At 38.3% G+C, this 21,567-nt stretch overlaps 1 protein-coding gene across 1 annotated transcript in view; it reads left to right on the forward strand.

Moving 5' to 3' along the window:
- Nucleotides 1-14,457, forward strand: part of DEUP1 (deuterosome assembly protein 1) — a 145,062-nt gene extending 130,605 nt beyond the window's left edge. Inside the window, exons 13-14 of the mRNA XM_043996434.1 lie at nt 3,078-3,213; nt 13,213-14,457. Coding sequence (XP_043852369.1) covers nt 3,078-3,213; nt 13,213-13,389 — 313 coding nt within the window. The 3' untranslated portion in view covers nt 13,390-14,457. The remainder of the gene's footprint in view (nt 1-3,077; nt 3,214-13,212) is intronic.
- The last annotated feature ends 7,110 nt before the right edge of the window (nt 14,458-21,567 follow it).

Raw genomic sequence — 21,567 nt, forward strand, 5'->3', positions numbered from 1 at the left:
CTTCAAGGGAAGTGTTTGTGTTGGAATGTTTAAGAGAAATGATGCAGGGGAGAGTTAAGTTATACCATGGAGCAGTCTCAATAAAGGGCACTTTAACATAAGCTTGATGGGCCCCACCAGTTACTCCACAGACAGAGGAAGGAGGGACCTAGTGAACCCAGAAGGGGTCCTCCTGATGCAATTCAGCAGAGGTTCAATCAACAAGTATTATTAAGCAATTAATAGGTACCAGGCACTGTGCAGGACTCTGGTAACAGAAAAGACAACCAGAGGAGGTCAGCTCATGAATGAAGTATTTGAAGCCTTAAGAATTAGTGTTTATTAAAGCAGCCTTGAAATGGATGAACTTAACCTATTTTATGAGAGGCAATTTTTATGAAGTGTTTGTATAGTTAGTTATATTCTATGACTTATAAGAAATAAAGAGAGTTTTAAAAGTGAAAATACATTTTATTTTGAAGATGTATAATCTGGTCTTCCCTTCAGAAGGTCTCTGCATTTTATTAAACTTGCAATAAAAAAAAGTTAATGTATTAATTCTGGTCTAAATACACAAAGATCAAGGTAAGTAATTGAGACAATTATCTTGATAATTTAAGATAAATTACAGTTTTTTCTTTAAATCTCTAGATAATTAAAGTAATGATGTTTTGTTTTACTTGATAATTGCCTTAATTCTCCACTGTTCTTTGGAGTGTAGACATAGCCTAATTCAAATGAAAAGATTCAACTTTAGATTATATGCAGATGTACTGTGCAATTGTTATAATTCTTTTTGAATTGTGGGGTGTTCCTTCTTATTGTGCACATCATAAACCATGTTATTTCAGTTTAATTTGCTGTTTGGTTTCCATGGTAATTATGGCTTTGGAGAATGGAGAAAAAGATACATTTCTAGATAAGTTAAAATGGAAAACGTGTTGGGTTTTTATAAATGTACTCCTTTATAGATGTCTCACTTAACTTTTATTGCTACTTCTATGCATAAATTTTAAAATGTTTGCATAATAAGAAAAATATATGTACATGGAGACTACATACATATATCTTCTCAGGGTAAAGACTGAAAAGAATTTCATAATTTATGATTTATGGTAAACTAAAATGTGCTAGTCTTGAAATTAGTGTTTATCCACTGAGGAATTACTGGTTTTAAAAACAGATTTTTCATATTTTTAAGGTCCTCGACTATTTTAATTAAATTCAACATCATTCTAGCACATTGGTGTTTAGGAAGATATTCACTTGATCTAAAATAGGACACACTAATAGTAGCTTTCAATAAATGGCAGGAACTTCTCATGAGCTTTTCTAGTACACAGGTTAACTTAATCAAATTTAAAATCTTGAAAATTTTTGTCTATTCTGGTTATCCGTGTTTGATTACAAACAGAAAATACATTAAACAGTACATTAATCTTAAAAGAAATTGACACAGCTAAACCAATGCACCAAATAAGCAAAACATAAATCTTTTAATAAAGTCAACGAAGTTAAGTATACTTAAGGACACTGCTAGAGAATTGTATCCAACATGGATCTGTCAAGGGCAATAGGCTGAACAACTTTAAGCAGCTTTTTAAAAAATTAAATTTGTATTGTGATTGGCAATTAAGTAGCAATGAGATACAAAAGCAAAAATGTGAAAAGAAGGGTAAGCTTTCCCAGAACTGTAATTTTTTTAACAATGATAAAAGTTTGCTATTTCATTATCAAAATGTTCTGAAGCCTTAAAAGCAAAATAGAGAATTCTTGCAAGTTTCTAATAACATGTTTCAAATATCTAACTGAAGCAAATATTTTTTGTTATTTTCTATTTAAAATACCTGGCTATTTAACTTCAATGTTACATGTCATTTTGAATATAGAGATTTATACAAGAACATAGTTTGTTGGTCACCAAAAAAGAAAAGAAATGTTAGCATTTGGGATGTCATATCCTATGCAAACTGGTTGGCCTTTTAATTATGTTTGACGACTTCTAACAAACAAGTGAACACTATTTTTTTTTAAATTGTACATGTTTATATACTTCACTATTTGGGGGTGGGATAAGGAATAAGTATATAAGTAACCATTCCTTTACTCTTACTTTTGATGAGAAAAGTTCACAGTTGCAATTTTTGAGCACTAAGTTCTCTATTGTACCAGATAAGAAGAAAAGTTCTAGAATACTCCTGTAAGCACGGGGAAAAATCATTTTTTTTAAATCCAATCCAATCCGGAACTCAGTAAGAGCACTCAGCTCTAATGCCAGCTAAATGGAAAATAGTATAACACAGTTCCTGGCACATAACAATTGGTTTAATATGTGCTTTTTTAATGAATGAATACCATTACCACTTAAATGGAGTAATCTGAAGCCTCAACATTGACACTAATAGGCTTTAAATATGTTGCTGCTCAATTTAGTCACTCTTTCTACAAATATTCATTACTTCTTTTTTGCCTTAAACCAATAATTTGGAATCAAATTGTAGAATGGAGAAAGGGGACCGGGTGTAGAAAACTGGCCTTGAATATCAGGAGGTTGAACTACATGATCTCTAGGATCATCTAGATGGTTCCTACAATCTCATCTGTAAATCTTCTGAGTCTATGAAGGGGAAGGGAATAAGCATTTACATAGGCCCCACTTTGTGCCAGGTACCATGATAGACACTATTTATCAATATCTTATTTGATCTTTATCTTTGATCTATGATGAAAACTTTTAGAGTTTTACTACTTTCATTTTTAATCTTGAAAGAATTAGTGGGCAGGAGAGGTGACAAATATACTCAAGACTGAATTCGATCTAAATACATCAATTAAAAGATAAAAAGTTTTGGTATAAATCCCTCCTGGTCATAGTGTATTATCCTGGTGATCACTTGCTGTAATCTCCTTAACAGTTTTTCTAAATTTATTTCATAAGGATGTTTTATAGTGAATACTTTAGAGTACTCAAGTCAGAAGAGAGAAGTCTTGATATGTGCAATTCTTGAAGGTATTAGCCATCAAAGAGATATAAATCCTACATGGGTAAAATGGTAGAAATACAGTAGTAACAGTGACAGTTTCCCCTTCTCTTGTAGACTTATCCAAGACTGTGAACCAAATTTAGGTGTGATAACTACATCATCACCTATGGCATTTCAGCCCCAATGTAACATGTTTCCTGTCAAAGATATTACAAGCCCTTTGGGGAGTGAAGATGGAGTCTATCCACTGGTGAGTTGTAACTTATTTGAGTTTTTCTCCTTTAAAGGAGTGATCATTCTAAATCCCAAATCCCACTTTGGAAAGTTATTGTGTGACCATAGGCAAATCACTTAATCTCTGTGAGTCTCAATTTCCTCATCTGTAAAATGGGAATAATAATACTGCTAACTCTGTGGAATGTTGTAAAGATCCAGGGGTTAAAGAATTGTTGCAAATCTAAAGTCCTATATAAATGGTCAATTTTTGCTATGATCAAATTGGATAAACTTAGTTATTATCATTCCATAACATTTTTGGGATCATTTTCATATGAAAATGGACATGCTGCCCCACAACTATTGCTTTTAGCTATTTATTAAGTTGTATTTTTATTAAAAGAGATGACTCCTTGAATAAAAATACAAGTTGGACATGGAATTCATTAGGTAGTATCTCTATATGGAGGAGAGACCACTAATCTAGATGATATTATTCTCTCATGTAGTTGAAATGTATCCAATTTTTTAAGTCTTTCCCTTTGGCCAGCCTGGCAGCATGATAAATGGGACATTACTAGATAATCTGAGAGCTGCCCAGGAGCTTCGGGCTACTTACTTGATGCAGATTAGATGCCATATTGGATATGTTTCTGGTTGCCAAAGCAGTATAACTCAGACAGAGCACTGGAACCCATTTCCTATGTAGAGCATTAATATTTCAATTACTCAGTCACCCAGACTCTATGAAAATAATATATCTGCATATATTTCTATTTTAGCAGTTAATGGAAAAATCTTATTAAATATAAAGAAAAATAGGTGAATGGTATAATCATATACCTTCTTTTCATAGTATTTGTTTTTCAGAGTTGTGCTTTTCTAGAAAATAAATAGTATTTTTCTCAGCAAGTTATATTGACTTTGCAGTCCATAATGTGTAGCATTCAAAACATCTTTGATATATTATTTAATGATTTTTATAATATTTCTCCATGGAATACAAGCATTTCATACAAATGCTAAAATCGGACAAGGCTTAATTAGATGGTATATTATGGGAGCTCAGATACACAATACCTTTTCTCATTTGAAAAGAATTCTATTACCCTTATTTTTGGTAGTCATAAGAAAGAGACTGAAAAAAAATGAGGTAGCATGCAAGGAAAAAGAGATTTAAATCCAAAACTTTTTGGAGTTATGGATACCTTTAAAGATCAGAAATATTAACCATCAGTTATATTTTTCATTCATTTCTGCAAAAGCATGGTTACATTATTTGAATAAGAAAAGATAACATACCCACAAAGTAAGCAAAATAAATAAAACATGCGCCATATTTAAGCTCTGAAAACCATTATTGGCACTTTCTAAATTCTATAACAGACAAACTCTCTATCTGATCTTTAAGAGTTTTCCAAAAATTAGCAAATTTGCTTTTCAAACAAAAGATAAGAATGTTCATGATAATCAGTTCAGTATAGTACAGTACCATTAGAATATTCTACTAGTAATCTCTCTTCTAAGCTCAAGTCTAGCATTGTCATTGAACAGACCTATCCCATAGGCATTTCAAATTTACTCCACACCTCCAGTTTGCCCTTCTTCCAGACTCATCTGTTTCTGTGAAGGGTGCCATCATTCTTCCAGATTCTTCCTCCACTTTTCACTCTCTCTCACCATCCCTGTCCACTCCCATTCAGTCAATTGCTAGTCTTGTCCATTCCACAATAGCTCTCACATCCATTACCTTCTATCCACTTATATGGCAACCACATTAGGTTAGTTCCCTCATCACTTCTCACATTTACTATTGCACTAGCCTTTTAATTGATCTACCAGTTTCAATTAACTTCCTCTCTCCAAACCATCCTCTGCACATTTGCCAAAATAACCTTCCTGAAGCACAGTACTGAGCATTTCACTCTCTTCCTCAAGAAACTTCAGTGGCTCCCCATTGCTTCTAGGATAAAATACAAATGTTTTTGTATAGCCATAGAGGGCATAGCTAGAAACAGTAAAAAGAAGTTGCAAAGAGTGAAATTTTGGCTTAATATAAGGAAAAATTTCCTAAAAATGTAAAGCCCTTTACAGTCTGAGTCCAGCCCACTTTTCCAGACTTATTTCACATTACTCCCCTTCTGACACTTTGTATACCAACCAAACAGGCCTATTTTCTGTTGGCATTCTGTCTTCTCTCTTTGGGTCTTCATATAGTCCTTACATACCATTTGCCTAGAATACACTCCATTCTTGCCTCCACCTCCTAGACTCTGTAGCTCTCTTCTAGACTCTTCTCACATGCCACCTCTACCTCAAAGCCTTTTCACATTCATTCTCATTCTCTCTCTCTCTCTCTCTCTCTCTCTCTCTCTCTCTCTCTCTCTCTCTCTCTCTCTCTCAATTATTATTTATTTACTTATCTTTTTAAATGCTACATAAACCCAGCAGAATGTAAACACCCTGAGGAGGACTTTTTTAAAAATTGCCTTTGTATCCTTAATACCTAGCACATAACAGGCTCTTAAGAAATGCTTGTTGATTGAGTAGAGTCAATTTGACCCCTACATCCTTCATATATGTTCCCTGAATACCTTTTAAAACCTGGAACAAAAAGAAGCTTGGGAAAAGTGATACCCGTCTTTAAGTATTTGAAGGGCCATCATGTGGAAGACTTGCTCTGCTTGGTCCTATGGGCAAATCTTGGAGTAGTGGCAGAACTTGTAAAGAGGCAGATTTGAGCTCACATAAGGAAACGTCCTAACAATCAGCACTGTCCAAGAGCTGAGCAGGCTGCCTTGGTAAAGACTTCCTCATCACTGGAAGTCTTTGAGTGGAGGCCACTTCTCAGGGATGCTGTAGAGGAATTTCCTTTCAACTCAGATATTCTTTTCTTCAATGATGCTATGTGCAACCCACTATGCAGCTAGTAGGGAGATAGAAGGTTTAGATGAGACTTTTACTTTCATGGAACTTCCAGCTTAGTAGAGTCATAATACACATATACACAACTATACATCATGTATACAATAATACAGGTTAAGTGCATTGGAGAGGTGAGAAATAAAGTGCCTCATGAAACCTAAGGTTAAGGTTATTCTTTATATGGGATATCAGAGAAGCCTTTGTGAAAGAGATGGCATTTAAGATGATTATTTTTTTATTTGGGGGGGGGAAGGGCAATGAGGGTTAAGTGACTTGCCCAGGATCACACAGCTAATAAGTGTCAAGTGTCTGAGGCTGGATTTGAACTCAGGTCCTCCTGAATCCAGGGCCAGTGCTCTATCCACTGCACCACCTAGCTGCTCTCCTTGAGTTGATCTTTAACAGATGCTAGAAGCTAGTAAGCAAAGATGGAGATGCCTTCTAGGAATAAGGTCAAAGGCAAAGGCAAAGAGGCAAAAAATGTTCAGGGGAGAGAAAGTGGTCCACTTTGGCTGGACTACTATAGATTGTGAGAAGGAAACATATACAAGATAAGGAAACAAAGTGATGCCAGCTTGCATAGAGGCAAAAGTTATGAGCATGGAGTCAAGAAATTTGGGTTCCAACCCTGGCTCTGATGTTTACTAGCTTTATGACCATTAAACACATCATTTTTAGAGCCTCAGTTTCTTCATCTATAAAATGCAGATGATGGTATACTTAAACTACTCACTTCAAAGGTTGTTGTGGTGAAATTGTTTTGTAATCCTTGAAGTACCATATAAATCTGAATTTATTCAAGTAAAGGAATTTCTATTTTACTTAGTAGGTTCATTCAGGTGCATTCTAGTAAGGGGATGTTCTAGGGCAGTGGCAGTAGGAGGAAGAGACGCAGAGGGAGTTTATATGCTGAGAGGTAGAATTGACAGGACTTGATGAGTGATTGCATGGGGAGAATATTATGTCTCAAGGATAAAGTATGTAAACAGAAGAGGACCAAGGACAGAATCTTGTGGAACACTTACCTTTAAGGGTTCAGGAAGGGGAGCAATTAGAGAGATAAGAGAGGAGTCAGGAGGGGATGTTGTCTAATGCCAACGGAGGAGAGAATATCTATAAGAAAGGGTCAGTACTGTCAGAACCTAGAGAGCTCAGGAAATATGAGGACTAAGGCCAGAAATAGTGTTGTGGTATTGGGGAAAGAGTGCTGATCTGGGGTCAGGTTCAAATCTTGGCTTTGCTAATAATCAGTACCTATGTGACATTGGAGACATTGCTCCTCTATTAAATGATGGATCTGAGCTACATGGTGTGTAAGATACCTTCCAACTCTAAATCTATAAACCAGCTAATGATTTAGAAATTAAGAGGTCATTAGTAATCTATGACAAGGGTGTTTCTAGGGACAAGTCATAAAATGTAAGGGGTTAAGGAATTAGTGAGGGGAAAATGAAAGTATCAGGTATAGATAACTTTTTCAAGAAACTTAGCAATAGAGAAGCAAGATTAGGCAGTTATTGGATTGGGTAGAAGAATCAGAGGAAGTCTTTTCTAGAATTGGGGAGACTTGAGCAAGAATAAAGGGAGACATAAGAGAAGCAGTGGAGACAGAAGAGATAGAAGATAAATAAAAAAGGAGATGACTGCTGTAGAGCAAGGTCTTAGAAAAATAGAAGGCAATGGAATCGAGTGCAAGGAAATGATTTGGCCTTAATGAAGAGGGATCACACTCCTATTGTAATCAGGGAAAATAAGGAGACCATATCTGATGATGCCAAGAAGCACTGAGTAATAGAAGAAGAAACCTGAGGGGCTCCCTCCAGATGGCATCAGTCTTCTCAATGAAATGGGAAGCTAGGTCACCTTTTAAATATCAGGGATGGTATTATGGTTGAGGGTTGGAAGATAGAGGAAAAGGTTTAGAAATGAGAGTAAGAGAGGAAGTTGATAAAAGTGGTTAGGATAAATAAGGTGAATAGGATTTTCTAGAAACAGCAGAAATCATTTTACTTTATATGATTTTGAAAAACATTCATATGTGAAACAAAAAAAAAAAGTTTTCCACAGATGTAGTGGAAGCTATAAAAATATAGGCTATGGGGGGGGGCAGCTAGGTGGCACAGTGGATAGAGCACCGGCCCTGGATTCAGAAGGACCTGAGTTCAAATCCAGCCTCAGACACTTGACACTTACTAGCTGTGTGACCCTGGGCAAGTCACTTAACCCTCATTGCCCCCCCAAAAAAAGACAAAACAAGAAATATAGGATATGGGGGAGTATCAGAATTAGAAGGGAATTTAGAGGCCATTTAGTCTAACTCATACCTGAACAAGAATTCCCTTCCTCATAAGAGCTGATCTTTTCTTGAAGTCCTCCACTAAGAAGGCACCTCCTCCATTCCATGCAGACTTCCATTTCCTCCAGAGGTGGTGTATTTCACTTTTGGAAAGCTCTAATTGTTAGCAAACTCTTTCTCATATCAATCCAAAATGTGCCTCTTTATGAATCCTATCCACTGCTTCTATATCTGTCTTCTGGACCTAAGCAAAAGAAATCAAATCCCTCTTTGACATGATAGTACTTCTTCACATACCTGAAAGTAACTTCCGTACAAATAAATTGCCCTCCCTTCCCACAAGTCTTCTATTCTGCTGGCTGAATATCTTCAGAGGTATTTAGGAGGAAAACAAAAGGATTTGTGATAGATTGAATATGGAGGAAGGGATCAGTTTCAGGTACAAATTGAGGGACTGGGAAACTGATACTAAACTGAGACTCACAAGAAAAGCAGTGAAGCTTATAGGGTAGTGGAGCTGGAGAAAAGGTTCCAGTGGAAAGAGAAAAAAAATTGCCCAGAGAGCAAGACCCGCCCATAAACTGTCTGTCTCATCCTCAAAGAGCTTTGTAAGTTTTCATTCTTAGCCAAGCATTATATACTCTTGCTCCAGATAGATGACATATAGAAGAGACCAGGACAGGAAAAGAAGGGTAGAAAGTGCTCCAATTTTTATGAAATATATCTTTTCTAAAAGTATAAGGACAATAGTGTGGAATCTTCTGGTTGTTGGTTTTTTACCCTTGTGCTTTTTATTAATTTTTGTCTGTGTAAATTTGGCAACTAACAAAGTCCCAAATAGCCACAGACTTAAATAGCATTTTTGCATGACCCATTGTGAGGAGGGATTGTATAGCCATTAGGCCTTTCTTAGGTACATAAGGGCAAGAAAAGACTTTTCTCAATTTTTTTCTAGTGGGGGGAGCACACTTACTTGTGGAAGTATTTATTAATTAATAATTAAATTACAAACATTATGAGCCCACGACGTGCTGGACACCATGCTAGGTATTATAGATACAAAAACAATATGAAGCAACCCTTTCCCTCCAGGATCTCATATTCCATTTAGGAAGATGACACAGAATTAAATACAAAATATATACTAAGGGAATACAAGGTAATTTCTCAGTGAGGGAGATAGTAGCTCATGGGGAGATTAAGGCAGACTTAATAGGAGTTAACTTTTGGGCAGAATTTTGAAAGAAGCTGGGGATTCCAAGACACAGAGGTGAAGAGGGAAGTCATTCAGTCCTGGGGGAACAATCTGTTCAAAGAAAAGAAGGGGGGAAATGGAATGTTATGTGCAAGAAAGAATAGTAAGCCAGTTTGGCCAGGATAGACTAGTGCCAGATTACAAAGGTTTTCTGTGCCAAACAGAGGCATCTGCTGGGAGCAATGAAAAGCCACTGGAATGTTGTGAGCAGGAGAATGAGGTGAAATCAAGGGAGAGGTGTAAGTAGTTGTATCAGTGGAGAAGAGAGATGTTCTAGAAGTAGAACGCACATAATTGCACATGTATAACCTATATCTTATTGCTTACCCTTGCAGAGAGAGTGAAGGGAAGGGAGGGAGGGAAGGACAGTTTGGAACTCAAAACTTTAAATAAAAAATGTGTGTGTTTTTTTTTAATTTTAAAAGAAGTAGAATCCAAAACCCTTGGCTGCATATGAGTGGTTAAAAGAGGTTCAGGGCATATGAAAAATTATGAAAAAGCTGAAAATTCTTCCAACATTTTGAATCTGGGTAAGAAAGGGGGTGCCCACAATGGGAATAGAGAATTTCAAAAGAGGGGTGAGTTTGGAGGAAAGAATTCTGTTTGGGACATGTTGAGTTTTAGATGCTTATGGGACAACCAACTGGAAATATCTAAGAGGTGACTTGGGCCTAGATCTCAGGAGAGACAATGGTGTTGTAGTCATCTATAGAGAAATAATCACTGAACCCATGAAAGTATGCAATTTACTGATAGAATATAAGGGAAAAAGAGAAGAGGTTCTAGATCAAGCCTTGGCTTGTACTATGTTCCAGTGAAGATGCAGGACATGAATGATCATCCAACAACCACCTGATAAGGAGAGGTCAGACAGGAAGAGAACCATGAGTGGACAGTATCTCAAAAGGGTCCCATTTTACCTGAAAAGAGAGAATATTTAGGAAGATGCCATGGTCAACAACTTTAAATGCTGCATAAAGTCAGGAAGGGCAAGGCAGGAACCTTTACATGTGGCCGCTAGAAAGCACTGGCAGGCCAGTTTCTGTTGAGTGATGAGGTCACAAGCCAGATTTCAAGTTTAGACATGAGTGAAGAGAAAGGAAATAAAGAGTAGACAGCTTTTTTTCTAGGAGTTGGGCTATAAAACAGGAAAGTTAGGATAAGAACTTGAGGGGATGATAGCATCAAATACATTTTTTTTAAGAAATAGAGAAGACCCAAGTGTATTTGTAGGCAACAGGGAAGGTGATAGCAGATAGAGATTGAATATTAGAGGAACCATATAATGGGGAGTTGGGGGGGCAGGGTAGAGGAGAGGCAAAATGCAAGAGGAAATAGGAGGGGATGGGATCAAAGTTGTACAAGAAGGGAGAGGCACTGGTAGAGAGAAAGGCCATCTCATTAAAGACGGGAGGAATTCTCAGTAGAATAAAGGATAAAAAAAATAGGAGATAATGTCAAAGTGTTTTAAATGTATAGTAGGGGAGAAGAGGAAGCTCATGGTGAGTCATCTTATGTTAAGAGGGAGGGGAAGGGATGGTATAAGGAAAGATGAGACTTGGAATATCCATTGTAGGGAATGCAAAAGAGCTATAGTGCCTAGGGTACTCTCCTCTCATACATGAAGTCCTCAGAATAGCTAGCCCGGATTCAAAGGACTCTATGGGTCCTAATGTATTTAGTTTTTCTTTAGACAACCAGAGGACACACTTAGTTCAAAGCAAAGAGATTTAATGAAATATTGTAATAAACATGGCAACAGAACATTCTTCCCACAACCCACAGGCACATTCTCTCACAAACACACATACTATCAGTGTAGAGACTGGGCACATAGGAATCACTCATGAGGGACACACATACATGGGAAACACATGTGGTCAGGGCATATATGCAGAAGGGCAACTCATGCTTCTGACACTAGAGGACCACCAACATCTTCTGGGTCTAGGGTTTCCACTGTTCCGTTGCTCCCTACTGGTCCTACGGTAACTAGTGAGCCAATGATCTTTCTAAGCCGAGTGTTACCTCCCATGGTCACACAGTGGCTGCTGGGTATATCAGTGCCTTCTGGGCATTCCTTCCTGTTACTGGCTTCTTGGCTCATCTCCTCAGAGCCACCCTCTGGCCACCTCAGCTCCAGTCTGCTATGGCTGAGTGGCTAGAACTTCTTCTTGATAAGTATAAATTGATAGCTCTTTAGTCAGAGGCAATACACCCTAATGACAAAAGCCGGTAAAGGTGCCCCCAATTTAAGATTAAGCCTTTTCTTTTTGACCTCTATGTCTGAGATTGAAGCCATCTGTGACAGATAACTAGTTTATGGTTAAACATTCCCGAGTTCCTCTCTGGTTTAGCATGTAAATGAACTTGAACCTCCCCACCCCCAAAAAGGAAGCTAAGGTTGTCCACCTATATGTCCCACATTTCTACTTTTATTTTGCATATCTGTGAGCACCAAAGCCCCATCGCTTTCATGTTATATTTTGGCCAGCAGAAAAACTTCAGTAACTGACCTACAGGATCAGTTGTTGTTCATTTAAGTTGTCAACTCTTTGTGACTGCATTTGGGGTTTTCTTGGCAAAGATACTGGAGTGGTTTGCTATTTCCTTGTCCAGCTCATTTCACAGATGAGGAACTGAGGCAAACAGGGCTAAGTGACTTGCCCAGGGTCACACAGCTAGTAAGTGTCTGAGGCCGGGTCAATTCAAGAGGAGCAAAATGATTGTCTCATAGTAGTAAGGGCCTAGTCAAGATTAAATAATAAAATTTTAATGGATCCAGTTGACACCCTTTTACCAGCCTCAGTGGCTGTGGAAGAGGAGTGGAGAAGGGAGATGATAGAGGTAAACAAGGAATGGGATTCAGCAGGGCATGAGTTGTAATGGGACAAAAAAACCCAAAGAATTCTAGGGCAGAGTGGGTCCTGGTGAGAACAGATGCAAGAGGAATGAAACATAGGGAGAAATGTCATGAGAGAATTTCTTGTTAGGGACATTTCAGAGTTCTTAATTATAAAAGTAGAGCACCTTAGACATGAAAGTAGGTGATGGTACACTCAAGTGGGCCCATCGCTTCTTGAGTGGCTACATGGGGTGAATCAAAAACAATGAGGGGATCAGTCCACAGCAAATTTATTTAGCTTTTATTATGAAGCAAACCCCTCCCAAAGTAGTAATAAACTATCCTCTGTTGATGTAAGCCCTCCTTAAACTATATGCTGAAAGACTTTTTTTTTTTTTAATTTTTACTTAGGAGTGTTTTGTAATAAGAAAACAGGTTTGCCAACTAGTCGTGTACAGCTGCAGGGAGGTTCCATGGCAGTGATGATTATTTTTATTCTAATTATCTCACCCTACCCCAACTGGGTTCTACAAAAGATCTGTTTATATTTTACTCGTATAGATGATATAATGGAAGCTATGGTTTTGTTAACATTAACTTTGTAAAGTATTTGGCTGTTTCTTCGGGATGAGATGTGCCATATAAATGTAGGGGGGAAAGCCACGTTGTTCTTGCTTTTCTCCTCTGACTCTTTTTTATTTTTTTGGTTCAGTCTCCCCCAGAGATGTCATTCCCTGCTTCTTTGGCAGCACAACATTTCCTTATGGAAGAAGAGAAACGAGCGAAAGACCTGGAAAAGCTTTTAAATACACACATAGATGAACTGCAAAGACATACAGAATATACTCTCAATAAATACACCAGGCTAAAACAAAATAGACATATATGAGCCTTTAAACTTTTTATTTGCTTTCCCCCCCCCAAGAAAAAGAAAAAAAGCCCTGGCAAAACATTTGCAAAGTTGATGAATGACACTGAAAAATCTTGTTCTGTTTTCTTGAGTAAATAATTACGACAAGGCAACTAGAAAATAGTAAGTATTTTGTTCTATAAAGCTGCTTGCTTTATTGCATTAACGTCCTAACGTGTTCTGTTGTAGAGTTGCCATAAAATAAACATGACTACTATCACAGAGATTTTTCCAGTCTAAGGAGTATCTTGGAATTAACTATGCAGCTCTTTTCCCACTTGAATCATGTACACTAAAAATCCATTTCCTCCGTAACGACAAAAGCGAACTTCAAGACGGGAGAGCATTTTGAATATAAAACAATCCAGTACAGCTCAGTTGAACTAAAATTGAAAATGTGAGAGTTTTTTTATGTGAAAAAAAAATTGATGTTTGTGTTACTTTAAAATATGAACATTTATTTTCGTAGAAAATACTGTCACATTCCTGAGTTGCTGCATTTCCTTTTCTAATGATCCTATGACATTAACATTGTGAAGGTCGTCTACGTTACTTGGGGCACATTTCAAATGTGCCAAGTTCAGGCAACCCAAATGAAATACTTTCTATTACTTCATTGTCCGTGTGAATATGAACAGTAGAGTTAACACTACAAAGAAATATCCATCCCAATTCTATTTCATTGTCTAAAAATGTCCTTTGGACAGAAATTTGACTTTCTCAAATAAGTACCAAAGTGGATTTTCCTGCAAAGGTTATGAAAAATGCCCAGGGGCCTGCCACATCCCCCAGGGGTTTTGAGTTTTTCATTTTCAATTTGAGAAAGATTAAAGATCAAGATGGAAAATTTAAAGGGGGGAGGGGAAGCACCATTTTTTTAATGGTAGAAGGCTTCAATTCATTCTGCATAGTAATGAGGAAGTACAGATGTACACGGGCAGATGGTTAACACCACAATATTATCTCAGCCATATTGTATTTACTGTATGTTTAATGGTATCACATCTAACAAACTATATCAACATAAGCTTTACATAAGAAGAAAAATAAAAGTTATGGACACTTTTCATTTCCTGGTTAATTTTTTTTTTAACCTTAATACAAATAAAGCAAATTCAACAATTTTCAGGGTTGTTTTTGGAAGGGTGAAAAGCCTCAATACACACATTTTCCCATACCCCAAATCTGTACTAGTATCTTTCTTTTTAGAGTAAGACACTTTAATTAGAAATTTGTCTGCTAAAATGGAGATCTGAACAACAATTTTCTCTATCTCTATAGAGCTCTGAACTTAGCACAGTAATTATTCTTCCTAATGTGCTAGCCTTTATATAGGAAGATAACACTAGTTGCCACAGTCTTGAGGGCAATCACTTTTAATTTTTTGGTCTGGAAAGGAATTTCCTTTAAGCCACTTATTCATGATTTCTCATTCCCAGTTTTCCTTTATCATCTTTTACAAGGAAAAGATGGTTTAAAGGATAGTATTCTCCACTCCCTCCCATCTCTCACCCCTTAGGTTTATAATAGGTTACAAAATTGGATCAAAGTGACCCTAAATATGAAGGTTTGAGCTTGGGCAGGGGTATGTGGTAGGAAAATGAAAAATAGTTGCCAGGTTGTTGAGCTTCAGGAGGGCAGCTAAAAAATCTTTTCCATAGTGAGAAGATGTTTTAAGTTTGCCCTAGGTAATGGAAGGACTAGTTTTTGAAAGAGCTTCAAAGCAAACTCTCTTCAATACAGCAAACATTTATTAAACACCTACTGTGTGCAGGGCACTATGATAACCATTAGAGGAGATATAAAATTTAGATAATTCAGTATAGCAAACACTAAACATCCATCACATGCCAGGCACTGTGCTAGGTACTGAGAATTTGAAGGTCCCTTCTCTCAGGGAGCTTCCATTCCTTTTGGGTCCTTCCCAGAAGGCCCATCAATGTCCCAGGATTCAGGCCACCCATCTCCCAGGACCTTTTTGACAAAGTCCTTCCTAGCTGATAGCACACCCAGATCCAGATCTCTGGCCTCTATACTGCAGGGCTTTCTGTACTGTTCCAGAGGCCATCCCAGGACAAGACTCAGCTCTTGACTGGAATCACCCCAGTCATAAGTCCTCCTGTTCCTGCCTGCTATGAGAAGATCTCAGTGCCTCCCAGAACACAAAAGCATCGCCTGCTTCAAGGGAGGCCTGGAACAGTCCAATCACCTTCCTTCCGCAAAGGACCTCTGGCATGCTGCCTGCACTCATTCTTCAGTGTTGAGAATATGCCCATACTCTATGTATTCCAGTGATTTTGAACTCCTAGACTGCTGAAGGACAAACACTGTTCCCCAACCTCAGGTGTCCATATCCTCCCTCTCATCCCCTTCAACCCTATCTGCCAAATATTCTACTCCAGATCTATGCTTCCACGGTGCTCTCTGGAATGCCTGCTTCATAATCAAGGAAAATTCTTTGGGGTTAATCTTCTTTTACTCCTCCCATCTTCTGAAACTCTCTAAGGTCTGACATTCTCTTGATAACACTGTATCCCTGGTCATTCTTTCCAGGACTGGTTGCACTTTTTTTAACATAACCTTCCTCCTCCAACTCATTCATTGGTTATGGTGGGAAAATCAGAATACTCCGTGCTTCCCATGCAACTTCTAGACTGTCCCTGCAATCCAGAAGTTCTTAAACCTTTTTTTGTGGCATGGACCTTTTTGGTGTAGTGAAGCCTATAGACCCTTTCTCAGAATTAAATGCAGAAAAATAAAAAAATATATAGGCTAGCAAAGGAAGCCAATTACATTGAAATACAGCTATCAATATATTGTAAGACAATTTTATGAACCTCAGGTTAAGAATTCCATCACTCAGCAACCTCTCCTCTAAAATTTCAAACTACTCATTTTTCACCCAATCTATATCTTAGTGGCTTTTATCTATCGGTCCCCAGGACATTCTTCTTCCTTCCTCAAGTTCATTGCCTGGTTATAACCCCAATTCTTACCCATATACTAGAAGATTTATACAGACATACACACATAATCTCATATTTTCTTCTGTCTTTTGATCCCTAAATATATTCTTCATCCTCACAGCAACCCCAATCCTTCTACCCTTCTTTTCATTTCCAGGGCATTTTGCCCTATCTCACCTCCTTGATGAATCAGTTCAATTCTGCACTGTCCTCTACCCTTAAGTCCCTTGCCCCCACCTCGTGTCTCTTCAGAGACTACTGCATGGAACTGGAGAAAAATCACCGGACTGATGACTGGACCCACCACAAATCTATTTTGCATAGTTTCCACTGGGCCCTCACTACAGCAAGGTGATTCTGTTATACTTTCCTAATAAATTCATCCTCCCACTCACCATGAAAGATATTCCCAATCTTTTCATCCGTCCTAATCACTCTTCCATCTTTCATTTGAAGATCTTGCTTCATACTTCCCTGAAAAAAAATTGAGGCCATTTGCCTACAACTCTCTCTTCATACTAATTCTCTCTTCCTTCATCCCTGCCTCACATGAAGAGGTGACCTTTTTTCCCCCAAGGTGAACTCCTTTACAAGAATACTTGATCCTATCCCATCTTCTCCGGCAGATTGCCCACCCTCTAATCTTCATTCACTCCTTCTCTACTTATTTCATCCCTTTAACCTACAAACACACTCATGTCTCCCCCATTCTTAAAAAACCCTCACTCAATACAACCATCCCCACTGGCTTTCTTCCTGTATCTCTCCTGCCCTTTATGGTCAAACTACCTGAGAAAGGCCTATACATGAGGTGCTTCCACTACCATTCTTCTCTCTCCTAAACCCTCTGCAATTCAACTTCTGATATTCATTCAGCTAAAACCTCCCACTCCAAAGTTACCAATCATATATCATTGCCAAATCTAATAGGGTTTTCTCAGTCCTTTTCCTTCTTAACCTTAAGCCCTTGATACTGTTGACCACCCTCCTGGATATTCTCCTTTCTCTAGGTCCCTCCCCCAAGGGGTCCTAGAGGACCCTCTTCTGGGCCCTCTTCCCTTCCCCCTCTATATTATCTCAACTTGATAATCTCATAAGAGATAACGTCTATATAGCACTTTAATGTTTGCAAAGTGCTTTACACATATTGTGATTTTGATCCTTACAACAACTTTGGGAGGTGAGTAGTATTATTATTCCCACTTTACAGAGGAGAAAATTCTGAAAGACATAGGTTAAGCGACTTGGCCAGGGTCACACAGCTATTAAGTGTTTGAGACAGAATTTGAAATCAGGTATTCCTGAGTACAAACCCAAACATTCTTATTACTGGATGCCTCTAATCAGATTCCTTAGGTTTAATTATCACCTCTATGCAGAGGACTGCCAACCAAATCTGTATATCAAGCCCTAGTTTCTCTCCTGAGCTAGTCTTGTAGCTGTTTTTTTGGACATCTCAAACTGAGTGTCATGTAGATATCTCAGACTCAACTTGTCCGTGACCAAACAAATTTTCTGCCAATTTGAGAAGTATGCTATCTGTCTTTTTATGTAATTGTTTGACTTGACCCCTTCCACTGAGACCCCATAGTTTCTGATGTATGAGGAATATAAGATAGAGCATAAAAAAAAAGATAGAGCATCCACTTACATCTTGGTCTTCTTAGGCAATTATGCACACAACTCATATCCAGCCAGTGCTACTTTCCATCTATAGTTGGCAACATCAATTTAGCATTTATCAAAATAAGAGTTTAGTAGATTATTGTCAATCCACACATGAAATTGAGTTCCATTTATACCAAAGATTCTTTACCTAGGATTCATGAACCTTGTTATTGTGTGTGTATGTTTTTAAAAAGAAAATTTTGTGGAGGCAATCAGGGTTAAATGACTTGCCCAGGGTCACACAGATAATATGTATCTGAGGTCAGATTTGAACTCAAGACCACCTGACTCCAGAAACAATGCTCTATGCACTGCACCACCTAGCTGCCCCATGACTTTGGGTTTTGGGTTGTTTTTTTAAATTGTGATAACGCTATTATTATAATTGGTTTCCTTTATAATCCGATGTATTTTATTTTATGCATTTAAAACATTCCTCTGAGATCCCAGACTGTCAGAGGGATTCATGATACACACAAAAGTGAAGAAGTCCTGTTACAGTCCCAAAACTATTTTAGTGACAGCCCACTTCAGAGCCAAGAGCTCTTAACTTGTGGGCAGAATAATTCGTTTTGCTGCCACTGAGTTCACAACTGGCAAAGGGAATAAGCTTCAAGGAGCAACTGTTGTCCTGACGCACAGCTGCCCTCAAAGCTGCTAGCCAACAATAGCCATTATGTGGACACTGTGCAACAGCTAACCAAGTTACTGAAGGCATAGTCATATTTCACATGCTAGAAATCAAACGGTACCAGGCTGTCTAGGCCTCATTGCCTATCAGCTTGTATTTCTTCTCAGCCTCCTCACTTAACCTCATTTTCTCAGCTGTATGAAGGAGGTGACGTAAATGTTCTCAAAGGCTCCTTCATCTCCAAAACTATATCCACATATATCCATATTCTTTATATCCACAGGTGATATTGGGAGGCTTTGCAAAAACAGCATACTTCCTTATAAGACTAATAGCAGAGCTTTCTACCCCAGAAATGGTTTCAACACTAAATCATTCTTCCGCCATGAACAGGTGATGAGCCTTTTTCTCTGCTGAAAAATTCTATGACCCACATACTTGACAGAGGCTCAACAGAACTGACACTTAGTAACTTGAAATTTTAGACCACTTAAGCTTAATCCTTTAAGCATTTCCTTGTATTCTTCTCGTATCTTCCCAAATATGATGAGATCACTCAGATAAACCAGCATCTCCAAGTATTCCATTTTCTAATCCTTTCTAAGAGTTGCTGAAAAGTGGCAGGGGCCCCAGAAAACCCTTGGCACTCAAATTGGGCAGGATTTCAGTAGGCAAACAGAGGCTGTTTTCCCTTATCTTCCTAAGCCATTGAGATCTGGTAACATTCAATGTTCAAGTCCAATACTCAGAACCACTGGCTGCGTAACAGATAGCCCGGGACATTGTGAACTCATAGCATGATATACTGATCTGCCTTAATTCTTCTAATCTTGACAAAGTAGGTGCTTCATAAATACTTCTTGACTTGACTATATAGTATACTTACATCCTAACTTTCCCAGTCTTTCCATTCTACCACTATGAGTGAGCATACAGACTTTGCGACTCCATGATGCTGTCATTGACCAATAGCTCCTTTCAACTGGTCCTTGAATTCTTCCATCTATGACAGACAAGTTTTCCAGGACTTATAAAAAACGTCAGGAATTGTGGAAGTAAATAGTGTTGGTTGGGACTTGGACACATACACATTCCCAGTCATGCTATGAAAACACCCCCCCAGCACTCAATTGAAGATTTTTCTCAGTTACTCTTTGATTATTCCTGAGGAGGAACAGGAAAGTATTCTTGCAGAAGGTGGGACTCTAGCTATGACTTGAAAGAAGCCAGAAAAGCTAAGAGGTTGAGATTAGGAGAGTGAAAGTTCCAGGCATGAGGAATAGACAATGAAAATGCCTGGAGTTGGGAAATGAAATATTTTGTACCAGGAATAACAAGGAGGTCAGTGTCCCTACATAGTACAATATGTGAGGGTATGGAAGTCGTTAAGAAGACAGGAAAAGTAGAAGGGCCCAGGTTATGGACAGTTTGGAAAGCCAAAGGATTTTATATTTTATTCTTGGAGGCATTAGAAAGTGATGAATTAAATAGGGGTGGCGGCATGATCAGATTTTGTGCTTTAGGAAGATCAATTTGACAGCTGAGTGAAGAATGAATTGCAGTGGGAAGAGACTTGAGACAGACCAGAAGCAAGCAGAAAGCTACTATTGCAGTAATCCAGGCAAGGTAATTAGGACATGCACCAGGGTAAAGGCAGCATCAGAAGAGAGGAGGCATATATTAAAGATGTTACAAAGGGAGAAATTACAGAACCTGGCAACTGAATGGATTTTTGGAGGGGAGCAGATAGAGGAGTTGAGGATGACATGTTGTTTGCAAATCTGAGTACACTTGACAGGAACAGGGAAGTTAGGAAGAGAAGAGAGTTTGGAGGAAAGATAATGTTAGTTCACTTTTCCACATGTCGAATGTAATGTCTATAAAGGGCAGCTAGGTGGTGCTATGGAGTTCAAATCAAGCCTCAGACACTTTCTACCTGTGCGACCCTGGGCAAGTAACTTAACCCTGTTTGCCCCAGTTCCTCATCTATAAAATGACCTGGAAAAGGAAATGGAAACCACTCCAGTATTTTTGTTAAGAAAACCCCAAATTGGGCAGCTAGATGGCACAGTGGATAGAGAACTGGCCCTGGAGTCAGGAGTACCTGAGTTCAAATCTGGCCTCAGACACTTAACACTAGCTGTGTGACCCTGGGCAAGTCACTTAACCTCAATTGCCTCACTTAAAAAAAAAAAAACCCAAATGGAGTCACAAAGAGACAGACAACAACAAATAATACAATCAGTGTGGTAGATAGAGCACCAGACTTGAAGTTCAAATCCTTCCTCAGACACTTAGCTGTTTTACCCTGTGTAAAGTTGAACTCTATCCGTCTTAGTTCCTCCACCTGTAAAAAGGGAATAATAGCACCTACTTCCAAGAATCAAATGAGTTAACATACATAAAGCACTTTGCAAACATTGTAAAAAGCTATTTAAATGCTAGAGGAGATGACAATGATAGTCATAATAACGATGCTCCTTGAGGGAAGGACCTGTTTTTCCTTTCTTTGTACAGCACCAGACACAGTCAAAGTTTAATAAATGCCTATCCTAGGAAATAGTTAGGAATTGAATGTAGATCTTTTCTGTGCTCCAAGTGACACCAAATTGGCACCCATTACCATAAACATTCAGGTGTCATCACCTCGGGGCATTGAATCTTTACACTATTACGATGTCAAAGGCAAGTCTCCTGAGGCTCTCTACATAAGTTAGTTATATTCCTTTGCATCAGTACCCTATCATTCCTGCATCATCTCTATGATATGTTCTAGCAAGGTATTCCACTCCAGTTAAGTGTATATTCCTAAATTGCCATAAATAGCCATAAATGGGTCCCCTCTGGCTACACTGCTAGCTAAATTGATAGCTTGTCCTACAGGTCAAGTGC

This window comes from Dromiciops gliroides, chromosome 3, assembly GCF_019393635.1.
Source record: "Dromiciops gliroides isolate mDroGli1 chromosome 3, mDroGli1.pri, whole genome shotgun sequence".
In the NCBI taxonomy this organism is placed as follows: domain Eukaryota; kingdom Metazoa; phylum Chordata; class Mammalia; order Microbiotheria; family Microbiotheriidae; genus Dromiciops; species Dromiciops gliroides.